This window comes from Schistocerca nitens, chromosome 8 (assembly GCF_023898315.1).
Source record: "Schistocerca nitens isolate TAMUIC-IGC-003100 chromosome 8, iqSchNite1.1, whole genome shotgun sequence".
Taxonomy (NCBI): Eukaryota; Metazoa; Arthropoda; class Insecta; order Orthoptera; family Acrididae; genus Schistocerca; species Schistocerca nitens.
Window position 1 is genome coordinate 243771756 of NC_064621.1, and position 21718 is coordinate 243793473.

The 21718-nt window shown below is 38.7% G+C and overlaps 1 protein-coding gene across 1 annotated transcript in view; it reads left to right on the forward strand.

The window, feature by feature from the left end:
* LOC126199501 (sodium channel protein para-like) overlaps positions 1–21718 on the forward strand; it is a 416386-nt gene that overhangs the window by 82784 nt on the left and 311884 nt on the right. The window contains exon 10 of the mRNA XM_049936424.1: positions 3071–3275. Within this exon, the coding sequence (XP_049792381.1) occupies positions 3071–3275 (205 nt within the window). The remainder of the gene's footprint in view (positions 1–3070; positions 3276–21718) is intronic.

The following is a 21718-nucleotide window of genomic DNA, read 5'->3' on the forward strand; positions in this document are numbered from 1 at the left end:
TAAATGTAAAAATGACCCTTTATTCTGCAAATGATCAATAGAACTTGAAACTAACTAACTAATCAAATATGTTTTGTAAGCAGTCTGATTTCCTAGTATCCAGCTAACAAACCACAGGTTGCCACTAGCTTTACCCAAGACTGAGACTGTTTGATCATTCCATTTCACATCCTTACAAATTATTACATCCAGGTCTCTGAGTTGACTGATTCCCATTGTTTCATTGATATTGTATTCATAGATACTTCTCTTCTGTATTGTGTGAAATGCACAGTTTTACAGTTCTGTACAATTAAAACAGGTTCCTGATCCTTGCACCAAACTGAAATCTTATCATGATCTGACTGGATATTTGAACTATTTTTCATTAAAAATAAATGCATTGTCTGTAAAAAGTTGGAGGTTATTATTATTATTGTTTGACAAATCATTAATTTACAACATGAACAGTAAGGATCACATTACAATTTTTAAGCGACATGTTTGATATTACTTCTACTTCTGCCAACGACTGTCTGTCAAAGAGAATGTTATGCATCCTCCTACCAAAAAATCCTCAATCCAGTCACGAAATTTGTTTGATACACCATGTTATTCCACTTTTATTAATAAATGTTGGTGTGATATTATATTGTCACATATTGGTATGGTAGTGAGTCCAATGCTTTTCAGAAGTCAATATATGCTGCTTCCACATAATTGCCTTGCTCTGTGGTTATCAGTATGTTATGTGAAAGGTGGAAGTTTGGGTTCACGTGATCACTGTTTTTGTAATCCATGCTGGTGGAAGCGGAGAGGGTCATTATGTTATGATTCCTCATTCTGTTTGAGCACAGAATATTTTGTGAAGTTTTACAACAGATTCATGTCAGTGATATTACATGGTGGTTTTGCGAATCCGTTCTGCTACTCTTCTTGTAGCCTGTGGTCTCTTCCAACCAGTGAACTATATTTTTGGAGCTAACGCAGCAGAAAATTGTGTATGGAATATGACTGTTATTCCATAGCATTATTTGATTTTACTGGTTTCAGCTGTTTGTCAAAGCCATTGATACTAATATCTGCATCACTCATCTTGGCAGGTGTGTGAGAATTAAGCTGGAGTTACTCAATATTGGTTGTCACAATAGACTGCAAAAACTTGGATAAAAGTATTCTTACTCCATGTAGATTTTGTATATGCATGTCTGGAAAGTAAGTATGTTTTTAGAAAAAGAAAAAACTCATAAAACATTTTTTTCGAACCAAAATTTATTTTTACAAGAAAGAGCATTTCTTAAACTATTTTCTACCCAGTTTTCACCATTGCTTAGATATTTGTCACATTGGGAAACCAACTTTTATATGCATTCTTCATAAAAAGATGCCACCAGTGAAGACAGCCACTGCTGAACATCGTTTTTTGTGTCTTCGAAGACAGCCACTGCTGGACATCGTTTTTTGTGTCTTCGCCACTATCAAAGTGTCTTCCTCCAAAATCATGCTTCAAGAACAAGATGTAGTCAGAAGATGTGAGATCATCACAAATTACTTAACTTTTTTTCAAATTGTGCTCCTGTTTGGTTCCAAAATGCTTATAGATGTCCACAAAATGGAGCAACTTAGCAGTGCTTTGACATTTCTTACCTGCCACAGTGATGAGGGAAATAAATTTTAAAAAGAATTGTGACTAGTGATGAAACAAGTGTTTTTAATGTCACTCCAGAATCAAAACAGCAAGCAATGGAGTGGAGGCACTTGTGGTACCCAAGAAACAAAAATTGGAAACAACATCGTCAGCACAAAAAAATCATGCAGTTTCTTGTGGAAGAGGCAGGGCATTCTGTGTGTTGAGTTCCTTCCCATATGTGAAACTGTCAGTGTGGCCCAATACAGTGAAACACTGAGGAAATGTCAGTACACAATTCAAAACAAAAGAAATGGAATTCTCAGTCAAGGCATGTGTCATCCAAAACTTTATTTAGCAATTCTGTTGGGAACAGTTCAGTCATTCACTTACAGCCCTGATCTCACATCTTCTGTCTACCAATTGTTCTTGAACTTGATGTTTGGTTTTGGAGGAAGGCACTCTGACAGTGATAACAGTGTAAAGAATGGTGCTCAGCATTTTGTTCATTCAAGATATCTTACTGTTTAAAAATATTCATTTCTGGCCACTGATTTCTTAAACTACTCAATTTCAGACCCTCTAGCATTTGTATGATTTTGGTCCTAAGTTACAGGATACACCATATTTTAGCTGCATTACATGAGCAAAGAAATAAAAAATTAAATGATTTTTCACTTTTACTTAAATTTATTGTTTAAATATTTTAAATTCTTTACATTGCACATGACAAAGGAGATCACAGGTTAATTTATATGTAAATTTTGTTATAATAGTTAAACTGTTCAGGACTAAGTGTTGTACTGTTGCGGTTCAGTACTAATACTCATTGGAAAATAGTAAAATCACATGACTTTTTCATATACATTATTTGTACAGTGTAGATGACATCAGTCCAAGACAAGAGTCTCTGCTATTAAAGGCCTGTTAATTAAATCTCAATTAAACTGTTGAGCTTTATGCGTAAGTGTTTCACATAATAGAATGTTCTTGAAATTACCAAGTGTACATTGCTGATCTTGCAGTTCATAGCATTTTATCTCTTTAAGTCATTTTATTCCCATTTATACAGCTATGTAGGCATGCAATGCAATATAATTTTATTAAGATTTTAGGTATTTATTACAAAAAAAGTAATCAGTAGCAATTTTTCATCCTGAAGTAAAAAAGCTGAATTGTAAATGGTTACTTACTTTGTGAGTTTATCATTCTGTTGCTGAACTGAAAAGACATAGTTTGTAGTGATAGCATTTGTATGAAAAGAATAGTACCAAAATGTCTCAAAGAAAGAAACTGTGCTTAGTCAGAGACATAATGTCTTATACATTTGTGTCCTATTCCTGACTAACTTTTATAGCATAACGAAATGTTGATAATTTATGAATCAGCTTTCTATATAATTTTACTATATATTCAATATTTTACCTTAAAAACTACAACAGCATTTGGCTATTCATGTTACAGGTCCTTAATCTTTTCTTGGCGCTGCTACTCAGTAACTTTGGTTCATCAAACTTGTCAGCTCCAACAGCTGACAATGACACCAACAAGATTGCAGAGGCATTTGATCGCATTTCAAGGTTTATCAACTGGATGAAACGTAGTATGCTAAATTTGGCAAAATTGATGAGGGCCAAATTAACTAACCAGATTTCCGATCAGACGCCAGGTGAGGGACCCTCCTCCAGTTGGAAAGAAGGTTTATATCCAATCAGATCGCTTGTCCTTGTGCGTGCGTGTATGTGCAATTTGTTCATTTTATGTTTGAGTAGACATTTTTCATTTTTGCTTTACTTGAGTCACTGTTGAAAAATGCATTTCATTGCCATTGTCAGTAGTTACTGTTGCCTGTTGCTAACAAGATGTGTTAAACAAGGGGTTGTAACTAGTTAAATGTATTTTTCGGATACATAGTTGCTGTAACGATTTTCTGTTTTTAGCTTCCAATGATTTGAACAAGGGACTTCAAATAGTTTTGAAATAATACATATTTAATATATACAATTGCTGCAAATATTTGTTTTATTAGTTACAATGAATGTGTTCACAGCCTGCTTCTAATAGAATGTTGTAATGTGACAAAATAAACATAAGTAACATAATCAGACTGGAATAACTATTTTTCTGAGGATTTTGCTTGCAGCAGATATGTCATTGCATTGAAACTGTACTTTCCTTTTTTTTCCTGCATTATTAACGAACTTATCACAGTAGCCCTTGCTTACTCCATGTGAACTGTTACACATAGAATGGCTTACTTTTAGCAAAGAACTCAGTTGTTGAGTTCTTAAAGTATTTTTGAAGCAGAGGAGTTAATAATCTTTCTGTTCTTGCTTAATGTTTAGCTTCATGGCTTTTGTATTAATGACATGAAAAATGCAGAAGCTGCAATTTGCATAGGGAAAATTTGTGAAGTAACTGTGTCATTTGTGGTAGCACTTGTTGTTTTAAACCGTAATATTGATATTAAAAAGTAAAGCAATTGGTCATATAAATATCTATGTAGACACCACATTATTATGGGTTACTTTGAATTAGAAATATGAAACTGAGGTCAGTAATTTTGTAAAAACTGTTTAAAAATTTTCTAAATGTTAGCTAAAGTGTAATTAATCGGAACACTTTATTCATGTCAGCTCTTTTTTACACACACACACACACACACACACACACACACACTGTAAATTAAATATTGGAATGTGAGATTTGTGTTTCCTTGCCATGGGGCAGCAGTCATATCCAAGTGCCCTAGACTGCTATTTCCATCCATTGACCTTTCATTTTGGAAGTGGCATAAATCCATTCTTTTAAAATAACAAGAGATCACATAAAATATTTTTGCACAAAATTAATCACAAAGTATGGGATACCTCTTTTATTCAAAAGGCTCTCTCCTTGAAGGGTCACACAAAATAGTATTCACAACTGTTCATTGCACCTGACTGATAGGTAATACATCATACATTATTGTGTTGCTGGTAGCGTATTTGAAAGTACTGAGCATGAGCCACCAGTGGTACACACCACCTGACGGACGGCTCTAGCATGAGCCTCCAGTGGTACATTCTGGCATGAACATGTTAACTGTATTAGAGTGTGTAACTTAGCTTACTTTGCAAGCATAATATATAGCTACACATGAAGATCTGGATCATGATAAATGTAGACCTCATGACCTTCCCCTTGTGAGACCTCAAAACAAAATAATGAAATAATTAGTCCAGAAAATAATATCTGTTTCTTGCACAACATCTAGTTCAAGTAATAAAAATGTTAATTATATAAATTAAACATTGGAATGAAGAAGCATTATGATAATATTAGAGTAACGGTTGTTTAAAGAACTCTCTTGCAGCTTGTAGTTACTATGTTATACAAATATGTTGCAATACTACTGGTTTCTTATCATGTATATGCCACCACTGAGAATTGTGTTTGCTCTGTGTGGTGCAACTAGGTATTAAAGAATCTTCAAAATGAAACTATAATGAAATAGCTACAGGAAAAAGTATACTAATCAGTTGAAAACAAACTTACAGTTGTCTAGAAGTTGTTAGAAAAATACATTTAGAAAAAGAGATTCCTTTATTTTACAAAAGAGGGATGTGGGAGGCAGTGACCAACATTTTTTATAGATTAAGTATCATCAAATGAGATAATGCACATTATGTTAATTGTTACTGTAATACAGTATCAGATCTTCCCCTTCTCCTTTGATGTCTTCTGTACACTTCACTGCACATCCCCCTTCACTCCTTCCTGTGACAAATTCCTCTGCCAAAAGTTTAATATTTTTAATCTGTTAAACCTTCCTCTGCTACCATTCTTGGACCTTAGACTTAGAGATAAAGCTGTCCTCGACCCAGATTCTGAGTTCAATACCACAGTATTTTACTGTGGAAAATTCTACTGGAGGTTGTAGACCCATTCCATCCTCTGACCTTTGAAGTTCTTGCCTAGCCATGTATAGGGATTATACAGTTTGACATTGACTCCAAACCTGGTGCATCTTGGTATTTTTCATACATACAATCCATTGCCAGAGGTCAAAGAAGCTGAAGGTGCTAAAAAGAATCTACATCTACAAAAGACTGAATCCTTGACTACTAGATTTGAAGTTTGGCAGTTACCTACTAAGCCACAGACCCACCAAACTGAGGATTACCTTAAACTACAAGAGGGGAAGTTGTCTAATGACTATACGCAAAGTATACGTTCTTCCAGCAGTGTAAGCGACAGCCTAGATGATTGTTCCCAGTATGAATCTTTAACTTTGCCACAGAGTATGAATTGTTTTGAAACTTTATGGAAAATTAAAACTGTGTGCTGGACTGGGACTCAAAGCTGGAACTTATAAACTGTTCTAACTGAAGGTGCAGTCACCGTAATGTTTATCAAGCTTCTCCATAGTCTCCTGAGGCGTTTTGCCTTTCAGAAAGTAATGTTTAATCACCACACAAAATTCTTCTTCATCCATTTTTTGATAACCACTCGACTTCCTTGATTCACATGAATGCCAAACACAAAGAAATAGACCAGTGTGGCTGAAACTTTGTGTGCATTCTTTCCAAATATGCTACTAACTGAACTTGACCTCGATACGTGCCAGTGATGCCATCTCTCGGACTTTGCACATACTTTTCAAATGTATGTGTAGTGACTACCATTCCCAGTACAAAGTGGGAATACAAGGTACTTGAAGCAATTGTTGTTTTAACTTTTTATACTTCTTGGCACTTACTGTGACATTACATACTGAAATCCTTTGCTGCACAATCTATTTGGGGATATCATTATTGTGTTCTTGACAAATTTCAGTTAGTAATTTATTCTGCCAGAAATGACTGTAGCTCTTTGAGGTTGCATAGAATTCACAGGTTTTGCAACACTTGCAGATAGGCTTTCATGTGTCATACACTGTTTCTGTCTAAGATGTGCTGTACATGTTCAGATTGTAGTTGAAAAATATAGTATTTTGCCAGATTGCATGAAAGGTGCAATATTTATTTATTTATTTATTTATTTATTTATTTATTTATTTATTATCATCCCAATGATCACATTTGTGATATAGGATTTGTCAGGGTACATTTTAGCAACCATATAATATCTTTACAAAATTTGTATCTGTGCTGAATTCATATTAATCTATCTTTTGTTTAATACAATATACAACTAATAAGTGTATTTATAACATAATTTATTATGCACTGATGTAATTTCATTTGTCACATTAACTTAAACATATATTTTATACAGTTGCGCAGAGATATTCACTTATGCTGTAATAGCATTTGTCAATCATGTGGTTCTTTAGAACAGTTTTAAATTTATCCTCATTTTCCAGCTCTTTGATATGTTTTGGTAGTGCATTAAAAAGTTTGATGCCTTGATTACATACATGTTTCTGTCTTCGGGTCCTTGTTACTGCTTGTATGTGGAGATCTTTACATTGCCGTGTATCGTAATTATGGAAGTCTGTATTGGTTTTCATTTTGTCCTGATTTCTTTTGATCACCAACAGACATTTCAGAATGTTTAATGATGGAATTGTTAAAATTTTCAATGCTTTAAAAAGGGGCCTACAATGTGTTTGAGGTGGGCTGTGGATCATTATCCGAATAGCACGTTTTTGCAATTTGAAAATCTCATTTAGACGACAATTTGTTTTTCCCCAGAATACTATCCCATAGGATGCAATGGACTGAAAATAGCCAAAATATACTAATCTGGTACAGTCATTACTACAAACTCTTGAAATTATTCTAAGTACAAAACATGCTGAATTTAGTTTTAGTGCTAAGTTCACGACATGGTCCTTCCAATTAATCTTCTCATCAATGTGCATACCCAGGAATTTTGCACACTGTACTCTTTCAAGTTGTTTGCCCTCCATGGTGGGATTTAGGTCGTCCTGTTCACTTATTTTTCCATATTGCACATAATTAGTTTTTTTGCATTCAGTGTTAGCTTGTTAGCACTAAACCATTTTTGTATATCTTGTAGGACATGGTCCACAGTACTGTGCAATGACTGCTTCATATCACTAACTATTAAACTAGTATCATCAGCAAATAACATGATTCTAGCTTTTCTCTCTGACACCTGAATATCATTAATGTAAATGAGGAACAGCAAGGGGCCTAATACACTTCCTTGGGTTACTCCTACTGTGACCTCCCTTGGATCTGATCTTAGTTTAATTTTTTGATTAATATTTGGCGCTGTAATTTCAACCACCTGCATCCTCTTTTCCAGATAAGACTCAAACCACTTTTTTACCGGTCCTCTTGATACCTATAGCTTCAAGCTTTTTCAAAAGTATGCTGTGATCAACAGTGTCAAAGGCTTTTGACAAATCTAGATTTATCCAACTACACTATTTCCCTCTTCCAATTTAGTGATTATTTCTTTTGTGTATTCTAGTACAGCTGTTTCGGTACTTCTCCCAGCTTGAAATACATGCTGATTACTGTTTATCAGATTGTACATATTAAGATAATGTGTGACTCTATATTTCATTAGTATCTCTAAAACTTTAGAGAAAGTTGGGAGGAGTGAGACAGGTCTGTAGTTTTCTATTTTAAGTTTATCACACTTTTTCAACAGGGGAATGACTTTAGAAATTTTCAGTTTTTGTGCAAACACGCCCTCAGCCATTGACAAGTTTGCTATGTGTGCCAATGGTTTCGCTATCTGATTAGCTGTTTTCTTTACTAATATTATTGACACCTCATCTACTCCAGCTGACATCTTGGACTTCAGACTTTTAATCACTTTTAAAACTTCCTTTTCGTTTGTTGGAACTGCCATCATACTGCTGGCTGCCTTGGGTGCTTCCATCTTAATCTGCTCCCCAAGATTCCTGCTTAATGTCTTGGGGTACATTTAAAAAGTAATTATTTATATAATTAGGCATGGCATATTTATCTACCATTTTATTCTCTTCATCTTTTAGAATAATTTCCTTGTCTTTGGTAGGTACCCCAGTTTCTTTTCTCACAATTTCCCATGCTATTTTAGGTTCATTTCTGGACTGTTTTATTTCCATATTATTACTTAATAACTTCGCATTTGCAATTACTCTGCGGTATATTTTCCTATACGTCTTTACATATTCTATAAAATCAATATTTGTACACTCCCTCAACTCTGAATTCAGTTTTTTCATGTTTTCACATGATTTCTTAATTCCAAGAGTCATCCAAGAACTTGACTTCATGTATCCAGTAGACTTGATTCTGGTCAGTTTCTTTGGAAAACACATCTCAAAGTTCATCAAATAAATCGATGAAAATACACTATATGCCTCATCTGTACTTGACTGTTTCATAACATCTAACCAATTTTCATTTTCTAAGATACTTATGAACTGATGACAGCTGTCCACAGAGAAGTTTGTTTTGTAAATATTATTTACACCTTTATCTTCCTTTGACCTTAAAGGGATTTCAATGGTGAGAGCATTGTGGTCAGACAATCCTAAATCTATGTTTGTTACCTCTATGTCAGTTTCTGACATATTTGAGAAAATGTTATCTATGAGGCTATTGGAGGTATTTGTTATTCTAGTTGAATTGTTTATGTGTGGTGACATGTTGAAACTCTTTAATATGTCCAAAAATTGCCTTTTTTGTTGACTTTCAACTAGAAGATTAATATTGAAATCACCACAAAGAATAATCACAGTTTCTTTTTTGTAAATAGTATTTAGCAACAATTCTAATTTATCAAAAAAGACTTCTATGTTTCCACATGGTGACCTATACACTGTTATGACTATGACTTTTTTCATCAGGCCATATAGCTGGACAGCACCTGCTTCAAAAAACTTTTCAATACTTAAGTTCTCTGCTTCACCCCTTTTTAAATTCTAACTGTTGTCTAAGGTAAATACCGACTCCACCCCTTTTGCAATTTTCCTACTATAATTATTTGCCAGTTTAAATGGATTAATATGAATACTACTAATTTCTTGGTCCTTACACCAATGTTCAGTAATACACAAGACATCAGGTTGGATGTTACTTACTGCTATTTCAAGTTCACAATATTTGTTCTTGAGGCACTGCACATTTAGAGTCATAATCTTTAGAACAGGGGAGTGAGCACTGGTGGTATTTCTCCTTTCGTTTAACACTGTTATCTTGGAGTTTTCATTATGGCTGGATACCAAAAATCCTGTTGTCCACAGGTTTCTTGTTTCTGTTGCTTTTCCTACTTGAAGTGGGTGATGCTGATTGATGGTTTATACTAGCTGTGGCAGCTGATGACATTTTAATATTTACAATAGCAGATGATGATGTGGTAAGCTCTTCTCTGATGGACTTGTCATGATTATGCCAGCAAATTAGTTCATGCTTTCATGGGATTTATCTTCAGTTTATTTGAGATAGTGTTGAAATATTGCTGAAGCACTAGAAATCCCAAACAAGAGTGGAGGTCACTGATATAATAAACCATAGAATGTGTTTATGACCAGCAATTACTGTGACTAGTCATATAACAGAAGCTGTAAATATGCTCCTGAGAAGGAAGAAGAAGAAGAAGAAGAAGAATAAAAAAGAAGATTGGGGTTTAAAGTCTCATTAACAGGCCAAGGTCATTAGAGAGAGAGCACAAACTCTGTTCTGTTGCGCTTGACATGTCTAATTCTGAATAAAATTGCCTTCTGACAATTTTAACAGTAACTCTTCAGGATGAGGTACAGAACATGTGTCAGTCTGTGACTGTAAATTTACTTTGATCTTAAAATCCTCATAAATGTGATAGGTTCTGTTTTGTTTGTTAATTATGGCCATCATGATGTTTCACTGACAAGAAGAGCTTAGTCACATGGCTCCACTTAACTCAAAATGATTTTCACATGGCTGCACTTAACTCAATATGGTTTAGTTCTCCTTTAACTGCACCTACTAAACAAATCATAGAAACTCCAACTTTTTGTATTAATTAGTTTACAAAAGCATATTTATTCTTTTGCACATATGCTGAATACATTCATTGATGTGTGCTGCTTCACTAATGTCAAAGTATGCCAGACATCTCTATATTCTGTTTCAACTGGGAAGGAAGAAGCCTCTCACATGACGTTTTTGTGTTCTGTGTGACACCAGAGAAGTTTTGCATCACTTTCAAAGTGGGCAACATTAAGTATATTTTGGTTCATGAGAGTTGCAGTGTCTTCAGTATCTACCTCACATTTTATTCCATGTCTTTGAACAGCCCTTTACCTTAAGGTTGCAAAAGACTCTAAGCTGACAAAAGTCATGGGATAGCAATATGCGCATATAGAGATGCAGTAGTATCACACACACAAGGTGTAAAAGGGCAGTGCATTGGAATCATTGTCATTTGTAAACCATGATTCATGTGAAAAAGTGCCCAATGTGATTATGGCCACATGATAGGAATTAACAGACTATTAATGTAGAATGGTATTTGGAGCTAGATACATGGGGCATTACATTTGAGAAATTGTTAGGGAATTCAGTATTCCAAGATACACAGCGTCAAGAGTGTGCCAAGAATACCAAATTTCAGGTATTACCTCTGACCAGACACAGTGCAGTTGCTAGTGGCCTTCACTTAATGACTGAGAGCAGCAGCATTTGTGTGTAGTTATCAGTGTTAACAGGCAAGCAACACTGTGTGAAATAACCACAGAAATCAAATTGGGATGTATGACGACTGTTTCTGTTAGGACAGTACATGAAATTTGGTGTTAGTAGGTTATGGTAGCAGATGACTAAAGCGAGTACCTTTGCGAGCAGCACAACATTGCCTGCAGTTCCTCTCCTGGATTCCTGGACATATCGATTGGACCCTAGATGATAGGGAAACCGTGACCTGATCAGATGAGCCATGAATTCGGTTGGTCAAAGCTGATGGTAGGGTTCAAGTGTATCACAGACTGCATGAAGCCATGGACCCAAGTTGTCATCAAGGCACTGTGCAAGCTGGTTGTGGCTCCATAATGGCATGGGCTGTGTTTGCATGGAATGAACCAATCAGTGACTGGAAATGGTTATGTTTGGTCACTTGGAGACCATTTGCAGCCATTCATGGACTTCACATTTCCAAACAACAATGGAATTTTTATGGATGACAATGTGCCATGTTACCAGGCCACATTTCTGCTCATTGGTTTGAAGAACATTCTGGACAGTTCAAGTGAATGATTTGGCCACCAGTATCACCCGACATGAATCGCATCAAGCGTTAATGGGACACAATCGAGATGTCAGTTTGTGCACAAAATCCTGCACCGGCAGCACTTTCACAATTGCGTACAGCTATAGATGCAGCAGGGCTCAATATTTCTGCAGAGAATTTCCAGTGACTTGTTCAGTTGGTACCATGTCGAGCTGCTGCAGTGCATGGGGCAAAAGGAGGTCTGACATGATATTATGAGGTACGCACGGATGCACGCCAAGACCGTAGGATCCTACGCAGTGCCGTAGGGGACCGCACCGCCACTTCCCAGCAAATTAGGGACACTGTTGCTCCTGGGGTATCGGCGAGGACCATTCGCAACCGTCTCCATGAAGCTGGGCTACGGTCCCGCACACCGTTAGGCCGTCTTCCGCTCACGCCCCAACATCGTGCAGCCCGCCTCCAGTGGTGTCGCGACAGGCGTGAATGGAGGGATGAATGGAGACGTGTCATCTTCAGCGATGAGAGTCGCTTCTGCCTTGGTGCCAATGATGGTCGTATGCGTGTTTGGCGCCGTGCAGGTGAGCGCCACAATCAGGACTGCATACGACCGAGGCACACAGGGCCAACACCCGGCATCATGGTGTGGGGAGCGATCTCCTACACTGGCCGTACACCACTGGTGATCGTCGAGGGGACACTGAATAGTGCACGGTACATCCAAACCGTCATCGAACCCATCGTTCTACCATTCCTAGACGGGCAAGGGAACTTGCTGTTCCAACAGGACAATGCACGTCCGCATGTATCCCGTGCCACCCAATGTGCTCTAGAAGGTGTAAGTCAACTACCCTGGCCAGCAATATCTCCGGATCTGTCCCCCATTGAGCATGTTTGGGACTGGATGAAGCGTCGTCTCACGCGGTCTGCACGTCCAGCACGAACGCTGGTCCAACTGAGGCGCCAGGTGGAAATGGCATGGCAAGCCGTTCCACAGGACTACATCCAGCATCTCTACGATCGTCTCCATGGGAGAATAGCAGCCTGCATTGCTGCAAAAGGTGGATATACACTGTACTAGTGCCGACATTGTGCATGTTCTGTTGCCTGTGTCTATGTGCCTGTGGTTCTGTCAGTGTGATCATGTGATGTATCTGACCCCAGGAATGTGTCAATAAAGTTTCCCCTTCCTGGGACAATGAATTCACGGTGTTCTTATTTCAATTTCCAGGAGTGTAGAAGAACAGGAAATTGCAGATTCTGCGGCAGAAATGATGCCAGTGGTGATTGTGTGAACCATCACATCAATGGCCTCATTAAAAAGAGGCTCAATAGTGACAATGGATGTGAACAAGTCCCAGCCAGCCTTATTCATAACCCATCTGGAGGGGCACCCAGAAGAGTGATGCTGTGGCAGTGACAGAAAGATCAGAAAGTGGTCACTGCCACACAAGTCGTCATGCACGCTCCATTGGACAGATGGTAGAAGGCTAGGGCTGCAGACCAAAAGGTCAATGGCTGAACACATGCCATGCGCCACGATGAAATGTGTGGAGGCACCATAATTTAAGAGGGAAAGGTCCACCCTTGCCAACACTCACTCAATGGCAGTGCCTTGGCCTGTTGCCTCCACGCCACCCCACAAAGGGTTATGGTCATTAAAATCGCCCAGTAACAGAAAAGTTGGCGGCAGTTGGTCTATCAGTGCAGCCATTACATGCTGTGGGACATCACCATCTGGTGGAAGATAGATACTGTAGACAGTAACAGCCTGAGGCGTCCACACTCGAACAGCGACAGCCTCTAAAGGTGTTTGAAGAGATACACACTCACTGTAAAGAGAGTTAAGGATGTAGATGCAGACACCACCAGATACCCTCTCATAAGCTGCCCGATTCTTATAATAACCCCGATAGCCATGGAGGGTGGGGGTTTGCATCGCCGGAGCAATGCGGAAGAAAGGATGAAGGCTGAGAAGTTGTCGGAGCTCAGCAAGGTGGTGGAAAAAACCACTGCAATTCCACTGGAGAATGACATTGTCCATGGCTGAAAAAGGTGTGAAGGGACCGAGGAGGCAGATTTCGCCACTGGGTCACCTGGCGCCACCGATTGAGGATGTGTGTGATTGACATCCATCTTGTCTGAAGGTCCGGCGAGATCTAGGTCCTCAGCGAACGCCAGAATCTCCTCCTCATCCTCAGATGGAGGTTTGTAGGGAGTGTTGGGGTGGGTTCCAGTGCAAGTTCTTTGGTCTTAGAGGTATTCTTCTTGGACTTTTCTTGCTGCTCCTTGGGTTTCAATGGCTGCGGGGTGGGGGGCTTCACTGATTCAGTCTCTGGGACAGAGACTGCTTGTGGGCACTTCAGCCACTGGCGGGCGTCATCTTTCCCACTGGTGGGCATCATCTTTCCCACTGGTGGAAACCTGGGAATTGAGGGACCCAAGGGACCCCTTGTGAGCAAGAGGAGCCAAAGAAGTTGGATGATTCTCTGGCTTAGAAGTGGGGATGGACGTCCCCGATGGGTGGGATGGGAGGGTGTTGTTCCCGAAGTAGGTGGGGCAGGAGCAACAGGGAAGGTAGTGCCCCCCACGAGCAAGGGGGCAGGTGTTGTCTTCCGGCTCTGAGAGGTGACTGTTGTAGGTGGAGCTGATGAGGCTAGAACAGTGATAGCGGCGGCATAAGAGGAGGTTATACAAACAGGATGGAGGCGTTCAAACTTTCGCTTAGCCTCAGTGTAGGTCAGTTGGTCCAGGGTCTTATATTCCATTATTTTCCACTCTGTCTGTAAAATCCTACAGTCTGGCTATCAAGGTGAATGATGTTCTCCACAGTTAACACAGATGAGAGGTGGGGCCCATGGAGTATTGGGATGTGATGGGTCCCACAGTCTCGACATGTGGGGCTGGAAGTACAGTGGGAAGACATGTAGCTGAACTTCCAGCACTTAAAGCACTGCATCAGGGGAGGGATATATGGCTTGACGTCACAGCGGTAAACCATCACCTTGACCTTCTCAGGCAATGTATCACCCTCGAAGGCCAAGGTGAAGGCACTGGTGGCAACCTGATTATCTCTCAGACCCCAATGAATGCGCCGGATGAAATGAATGACTCACTGCTCCAAATTGGCATGCAGCTCGTCATCAGACTGCAAAAAAAGATCCCTGTGGAATATAATACCCTGGACCATATTTAAATTCTTTTGGGGCATAATGGTAACAGAAACATCCCCCAACTTGTCACAGACGAGTAATGCCTGTAACTGGGCAGAGGATGCTGTTTTTATTAAGACTGACCCAGAGCACATTTTAGATAAGCCCTCCCCCTCCCCAAACTTGTCTTCTAAATGCTTTACAAAGAACGGAGACTTCATTGTCGTGAAAGACTCCCTGTCAGCTCTCGTACATACTAGGTCCCGGGGTGAATAAGCTTCACTGCCAACCTTAGCCTTTCGTTCCTCCCATGGTGTGGCCAGGGAGGGGAATGATTTGGGGTCATACGTGTTTGCATTAAATTGAGCCCTCGAATGCTTAGAGACTGCTGGTGGCCAGCCACCAGCAAGAGATGATGCACCTTGCTTCATTGTGTGTCATCCGCCCTGCTGCCACCCACTCCGATCAAGGGCCCTCCCCATGAGTGCCACCCAGCTGCAGCAAGGGCTACCTGGCAGGATGGCCATTGCTGGGAGTCCCTATGCCCCAGGGAGATAGGCATCTACTCCTTGGTATATGTGAGGAGTTAACGGCGCAGACATCAGCAGAGCGATCCCTGTATTGTCAGGGAGCCACAACCAACTGGGTACATGGTGGCTCAACCACAATGGACTGGCTACCACACTGGATATCAGGTGCAAAGAAGTCCAAGGTCATCGTCGGCACAGAAAGCGGCATTGCATTGTGCATGGCGTATCCTCACTGAGACATAAAGAATGGGTGGGACTGTATGTGATGACGAGAAAGGGGACTAAATATCTCAATGTATGATGGACACAATGCACCAAGTAAGGCGCCCTTTCTCAGTTGGCTCACTCTTCGGAATAATTTTGAAATATGGAGGTCAAACCCAAAAGGGTATCATCACGTAAGCACCGAAACATGTGAGACTCCTTTTAGTCACCTCTTACGACAGGCAGGAATACTGTGGGCCTGTTTTTACCCCCGGACCCACAGGGGGGATTAATTTTGGCAGTAACTTCTTGGGACAAGAGTTCCCAGTATTCTTCCACCCCATAGGCTGGCATGTTTCTTTTCTTCTCCCCCCCCCCCCTCTCTCTGTCTCTGTCTCTCTCTCTCTCTCTCTCTCTCTCTCTTTTTTTTTTCTAAAAGAATTCCACTAGATCTGTACTGTACTGTGGACCGATTTTGGCATATCTCCGTACCCTTCTCTTTCTGCATGATTGGCACTTTCTCTATCTTAAAATCCTCATAGATGGTGGTGTGAAAGTATCCCTATGATAGACCTGGTGCCTTCTCTGGTTCATCGAATGTGATTTGCTGAGCCCTATTATCATGTCATTAATATGATGTGCATTGTTTGGTTTGCATGCAGTGACTGGACGGTCTGTGCTTTTGTGTTTTTCAGCCCAGTTCCTGTGCCTCTGAACTCTTTATACCCAACAAAACATGGATCTGCAACTTGGTGCTTCCCCACTTACAGCACCTAACCTCTTTTGAATGTCTGAAGCAGTCACTCCTTCCCTCCTAAGAAACCACACTGTCTGCCGTTGCCCATGCTTGTCTGCTTCCGTCCTGTCTTATCAGTGTCCACCAACATACTCACAAGTCAGAACAAGTGTTGCTGCAGTGCACCACCTGTGGGAAGTAGCAATACCACTGCTGGCTGTAGATAGTACTATAGTCTGTCTTCACACATACATCGACACACATTTCAAACAGCTGCCTTGCAGGAGTTACATGGGGGAGTACTAATCGATATTGAACAAACTAAATTTTTATGAATGCTACCACTATTTTCAAAGTGTGTCTAATTCTTCACAACCAACTCTGTAAGAGAGTAAATGTGTTGTGAAACTGTTGTTAATATGCCTAATTTTGTAAATAGTTACCTACATAGAGCTCAAGGATGAGGCCAGATATTATCCTCACAGCATGATTTTGTTCAATAAGTACTTTATGTGGAATTGCACAGAAAATTATTCCATATGACATCACTGAATGGAAGTACACAAAGTCAGCAAATTTTCTAATGCTTTCATCACTGAAATCAGCAATTACACATAAAGCATATATTTTTGAACTGAAATGTTTGAGAAGATCTGTAATATGTGATCTAAAATTCAAGTGTAATGTGTTCTCCCCCCCCCCCCCCTCCCCCAAAGTTAAGCATTAGACCATTTACTAAGAATCAGTTTGTAATATTTTTGACTGTTTCATTTCATTGCTCCTTAGTGATTTGTCACTACTCAAAAGAAGAATCCTCTTGACTGTTCCATGAAGTATCCTGCACGACTGCTACTATTCAACAGTTGTTCCATATTTTCCTGAAATACACAGAATAACATTACATTCTATATTGTCTTTGAAGTGATCATCATTTTGGGGGTCATGAGGAAGTAGCTGCAGTTTCTTATAACTGTGAAGATAATTGCTGTGATGTTAATCTCTAGTTCTGTTCATTTTCTACACTAATTGTATGTTTTACTGATCTGACACAAGTTGTTGCACAATCCTTAAAAGAGGTGACGTAGTCTCTTTAGTGTGTGTTTGTGTGACTTGTGTGGTTGTGTATTGGAAAATTTGTATTCAGTATTACAACAGCAGTAGCCTAAAAGCTAGTAGAGACTCTGCAACACTAGAGGAATGGAAGTGTTCAAAGCCTTTATGCTGTGAAAAGTTTATTAGCACTGCTAACACAATTGAAAGTGCAAAAGAAACTAAATAGTACTATCTCCACAATGGGACAATGTGAAACACAACAAAAGAGTTCTTCACCCCCAAGGGGCTCATGATTACATAGGCCATGGAAAAGAAACAGTGGAATGGTGTTATACAGGGTGATTCAGCTAGGTTGTTCACCTCATATATTTCAGGAACTGTTTAGGGTATTGTAATTCTGTTTTCACCTAGATGAATTTTGAAAAAGTATTCACTAAACAAGGAGAAGTCTCATTTTATGGGGAACTATGATAATTTCTACTGCTTGTGTCATAATTGTAAAAGATATGAATTCACTGGTGTTTCACTCTTCAAAATCCAATTACTAATTTCAGAGTAATTGCAATATTTAAAACTTATGATTTATCTATTTTGAACTGAAACCAATTGCTGTCTTATGCAAAAGTTTGTGATTTTGTTCCCAAGTATGGAATGTGTTATGTCAGATGAGGAGGAAACAGTATTGCACTATTGTGGTGCCAATATAAAAGGGCCACAGAGGAAATGTAGTTCTCACTCCATTTGAGTTTGTGCTGCTTAATTTGTGAAAATTAATGTCTTACACAAACCAAGAGAAACTAAATATGCTACTTCTGTATGGAGAACACAGAAGGCGTGTAAGGGAACAGTCAACATGTGCACACAAAAGTATCCCAATGGACTATGTCCAACAAGAATGACAATTCAATAAATGTGTGAAACATTGTTATTTCACAGGCATTGGAACACTAGGCAAAAGGTAAGCAGCAAACCTGAAAGGATCAGTGTGGATGAAATTGATGTTCTTGGAGTTGTTGATCATAATGCACATGGTAGCTCCAGAGAAATTGCAAATAAGTCAGCTCAACATTATTTCCATTTTGCATGGAAACAGCTTCCATGTGTATCATGTGTCACTGCACCAGCAGAATAATCAGCAAGATTGCTGAAGATGTATGGAATTATCTCACTCATTTCTAATGTGACATCAGAACAATAGGTTCTTTCCTCAATTAATTCTCTATATTGATGAAGCTGCCAGTACAAATCATGAAAAGAATGCAAGAAACATACATTATTAGGCCACAAGGAATCTGCAGTGGCTGAGGCAGGCTGAGCATAAGAGATGAATATTTAGTGCAATATTACTGGAGACAAGATGACTGTTCTGTATTTCATTGAAGAAACCTTAAGGGGAAAAGATACACACAATTTCTTACTGTAGTGCTACTGGCTTTCATAGAGGAAGTATGACTTGAAATATGTAAATATATGGGTGGTTGGCTCTCTATTTGCTTGCAGTGAGGAAAGTGCTCACATAGCTTGATTTGTCACTGCTGGACTTTATTCTGTGAGCTAAACTCAAAATTAAGTCTACACTCAACTTCTGACAACCCAAAAAGATTTAAAATATTGCATTGTTGCAGCATGTGGAATGATATTGCAGAAATCTCCTTAGTCTGTTCAGAAGTGACTGCATCAGTGACTGCCAACATGTATTACAATATTTGGTGAGCATTTCAAATGCTTGAGGACATAAATGGAACTTTAATAAAGTGCTTATGGCTATATTTTTTTGTGCACTTTCCTTTTTGTTGCTGTTGCAGATATAATTTCGCAGTGTAAGCGTTTATCTTGGTGTTAAACCCATGACGTGAAGTTGTTAACAGTCTTCATGCTACAGTACCCTGTTTTACAAATCTGTTCAGTTTCTGCTGTTCACATTTCTTTCAGTACTCTGCCAGAAACAAGATTAGAACTGTTATTTTAAGTAACTGGCAAATCATCTTGAGGGGCAATGAATGTCCTTTGCCTTCCAGTTAGTGTGTGTTACAACTGCATATGTTGTTGTTGTGGTCTTCAGTCCTGAGACTGGTTTGATGCAGCTCTCCATGCTACTCTATCCTGTGCAAGCTTCTTCATCTCCCAGTACCTACTGCATCCTACATCCTTCTGAATCTGCTTAGTGTATTCATCTCTTGGTCTCCCTCTACGATTTTTACCCTCCACGCTGCCCTCCAATGCTAAATTTGTGATCCCTTGATGCCTCAGAACATGTCCTACCAACCGATCCCTTCTTCTAGTCAAGTTGTGCCACAAACTTCTCTTCTCCCCAATCCTATTCAATACCTCCTCATTAGTTACGTGATCTACCCACCTTATCTTCAGCATTCTTCTGTAGCACCACATTTCCATGTTTCACTTCCATACATGGCTACACTCCATACAAATACTTTCAGAAACGACTTCCTGCATATAGCCAAGTTAATTAGTATCAGTTTTAAATTAAACTATTCTGCATTATTCCATTTTTCTAAGTAGGCTTTCTTAGCTGCGTCAACCGGAGCAACTAATCAGCCTGATGGGAAAGCTCTGTATAACATCATAAACTTCTGCATAAGAAAGTAGCTCGTTTCATGTTCAAAACAAATAAGTCGTAAGTTCATATGTAATACGTATGAAACTAGTAGTAAAACTTTGAAGAGTGTGACGTCATTGAACTTGTCTCTTTAGAATGATGATATTGGCTGCACAAATTACACTACGTTGTTTGAAAAAGACTCAATATGAATGGTGGATGTGAACTAGAATATGATGTAGTAGTTTTGATTGAAACAATTAATAAAAATAAGGAAAGGCAGGTTGTTGATATTTAGTAGAGAGCCACATGTAACACCATTGAAATTTAGCTAATTTTTTAAGCTGCTGTTCTTTCTCTAGTTTAAGTACATACTAGTATAAGTACATACTCTAATGTACATAACCACACAGACTCCCAAACCCAGCCACGTGTGTGTTTTTTAAATGTTAGTGTTGTTGTACAGTCTACCAATAATTTGTCTGTCAGTATATTCTTCACATAGATAAAGAAGTGAGCTCTATTGAAGCCAAATTGTTAACGATCTGAAGTGTATTTCCTCACTATCTTGGCAGTTTAATGCTTTTCAATATGTATCACCTCACAGTATATTCAACAAGTAATTAGTTTGGTTTGGAACTGGCTTACTCATATATATTATGTCCTTGTTTAGAATGTTGTAAACTGTATAGAACTGCAGCTTCATTTCAACTGAGAAGTATTAAATTCTTTGAAATAGCAATGAGAAGAGCATGGATTCTATAACTTAGAAAGAAGACATAAAGTTGATAATCATTTATTTGTAAGATCTATTTCAGATTATACTTAAAGAGTTTAACAATGAATTCTTATAAATTTTGAGTGGACCTACTGAGTACACTTAATTTTTTTGAGCTCATATTTAGTTCTTTGTTTCCCATATTTTTTGCCAATAGATGTAGGTCTGTGTACATGCATCATTGCCAAATAAATATACTCAATTCAGAAATCACATGATGTGTTCAGTACTAAGTGTAACACTAAAACCTAAAGAGCTGGAGATGTATATACATTTAGTGAGTGGTTAGCACATTGGATTTCATTCAGGAGGCTAGTGATTCAAATCTACATCTGACCATCCAGATTTAGATTTTTCATGATAATCACTCCATCAAATGCTGGGGTGGTTCCTTTGAAAGGGCATGGCTGATTTCCTTCCACATCCTTGAAATAATCCATGTGTGTGCTCCATCTCTAATGACCTCATTGTCGACAGGACGTTCCTCACTTCCATGGAAATGTATATCAGGCAATTTGCACCTAATAATGTATTCATATAAATTTATGAAGGAAAATTGTTTGTCTTGTTAATGCTTTGTGTGTACATGTGTATCATGTTGTATTATCTAGTAGCACTCATATTACCATATTTACCCAACCAAGAGATGACCTTGATTATAAGATGAGACCTTGTCCCCCTTTTTTAAGAGGTTCCATTTTTTTGTGTCATATTCTTACTAACTAAAATTGCAACTTGTTTTACTTATATAAAGTATCTGCCTAAAAAAGTTAACATTATGCCCATTCTTAACTTATGCCATTTATTAATTGTCTACATTTTGATAATACAAGAAGAAATGAAACAAACAGAAAGAAATAGTTTACATTAATTTTTATCTTCACTTCATTTTTTTCTGTGTTGTCCTTTGATGTCAGATCTGTAACTTCCTGCGTGGAGCGTCCTTT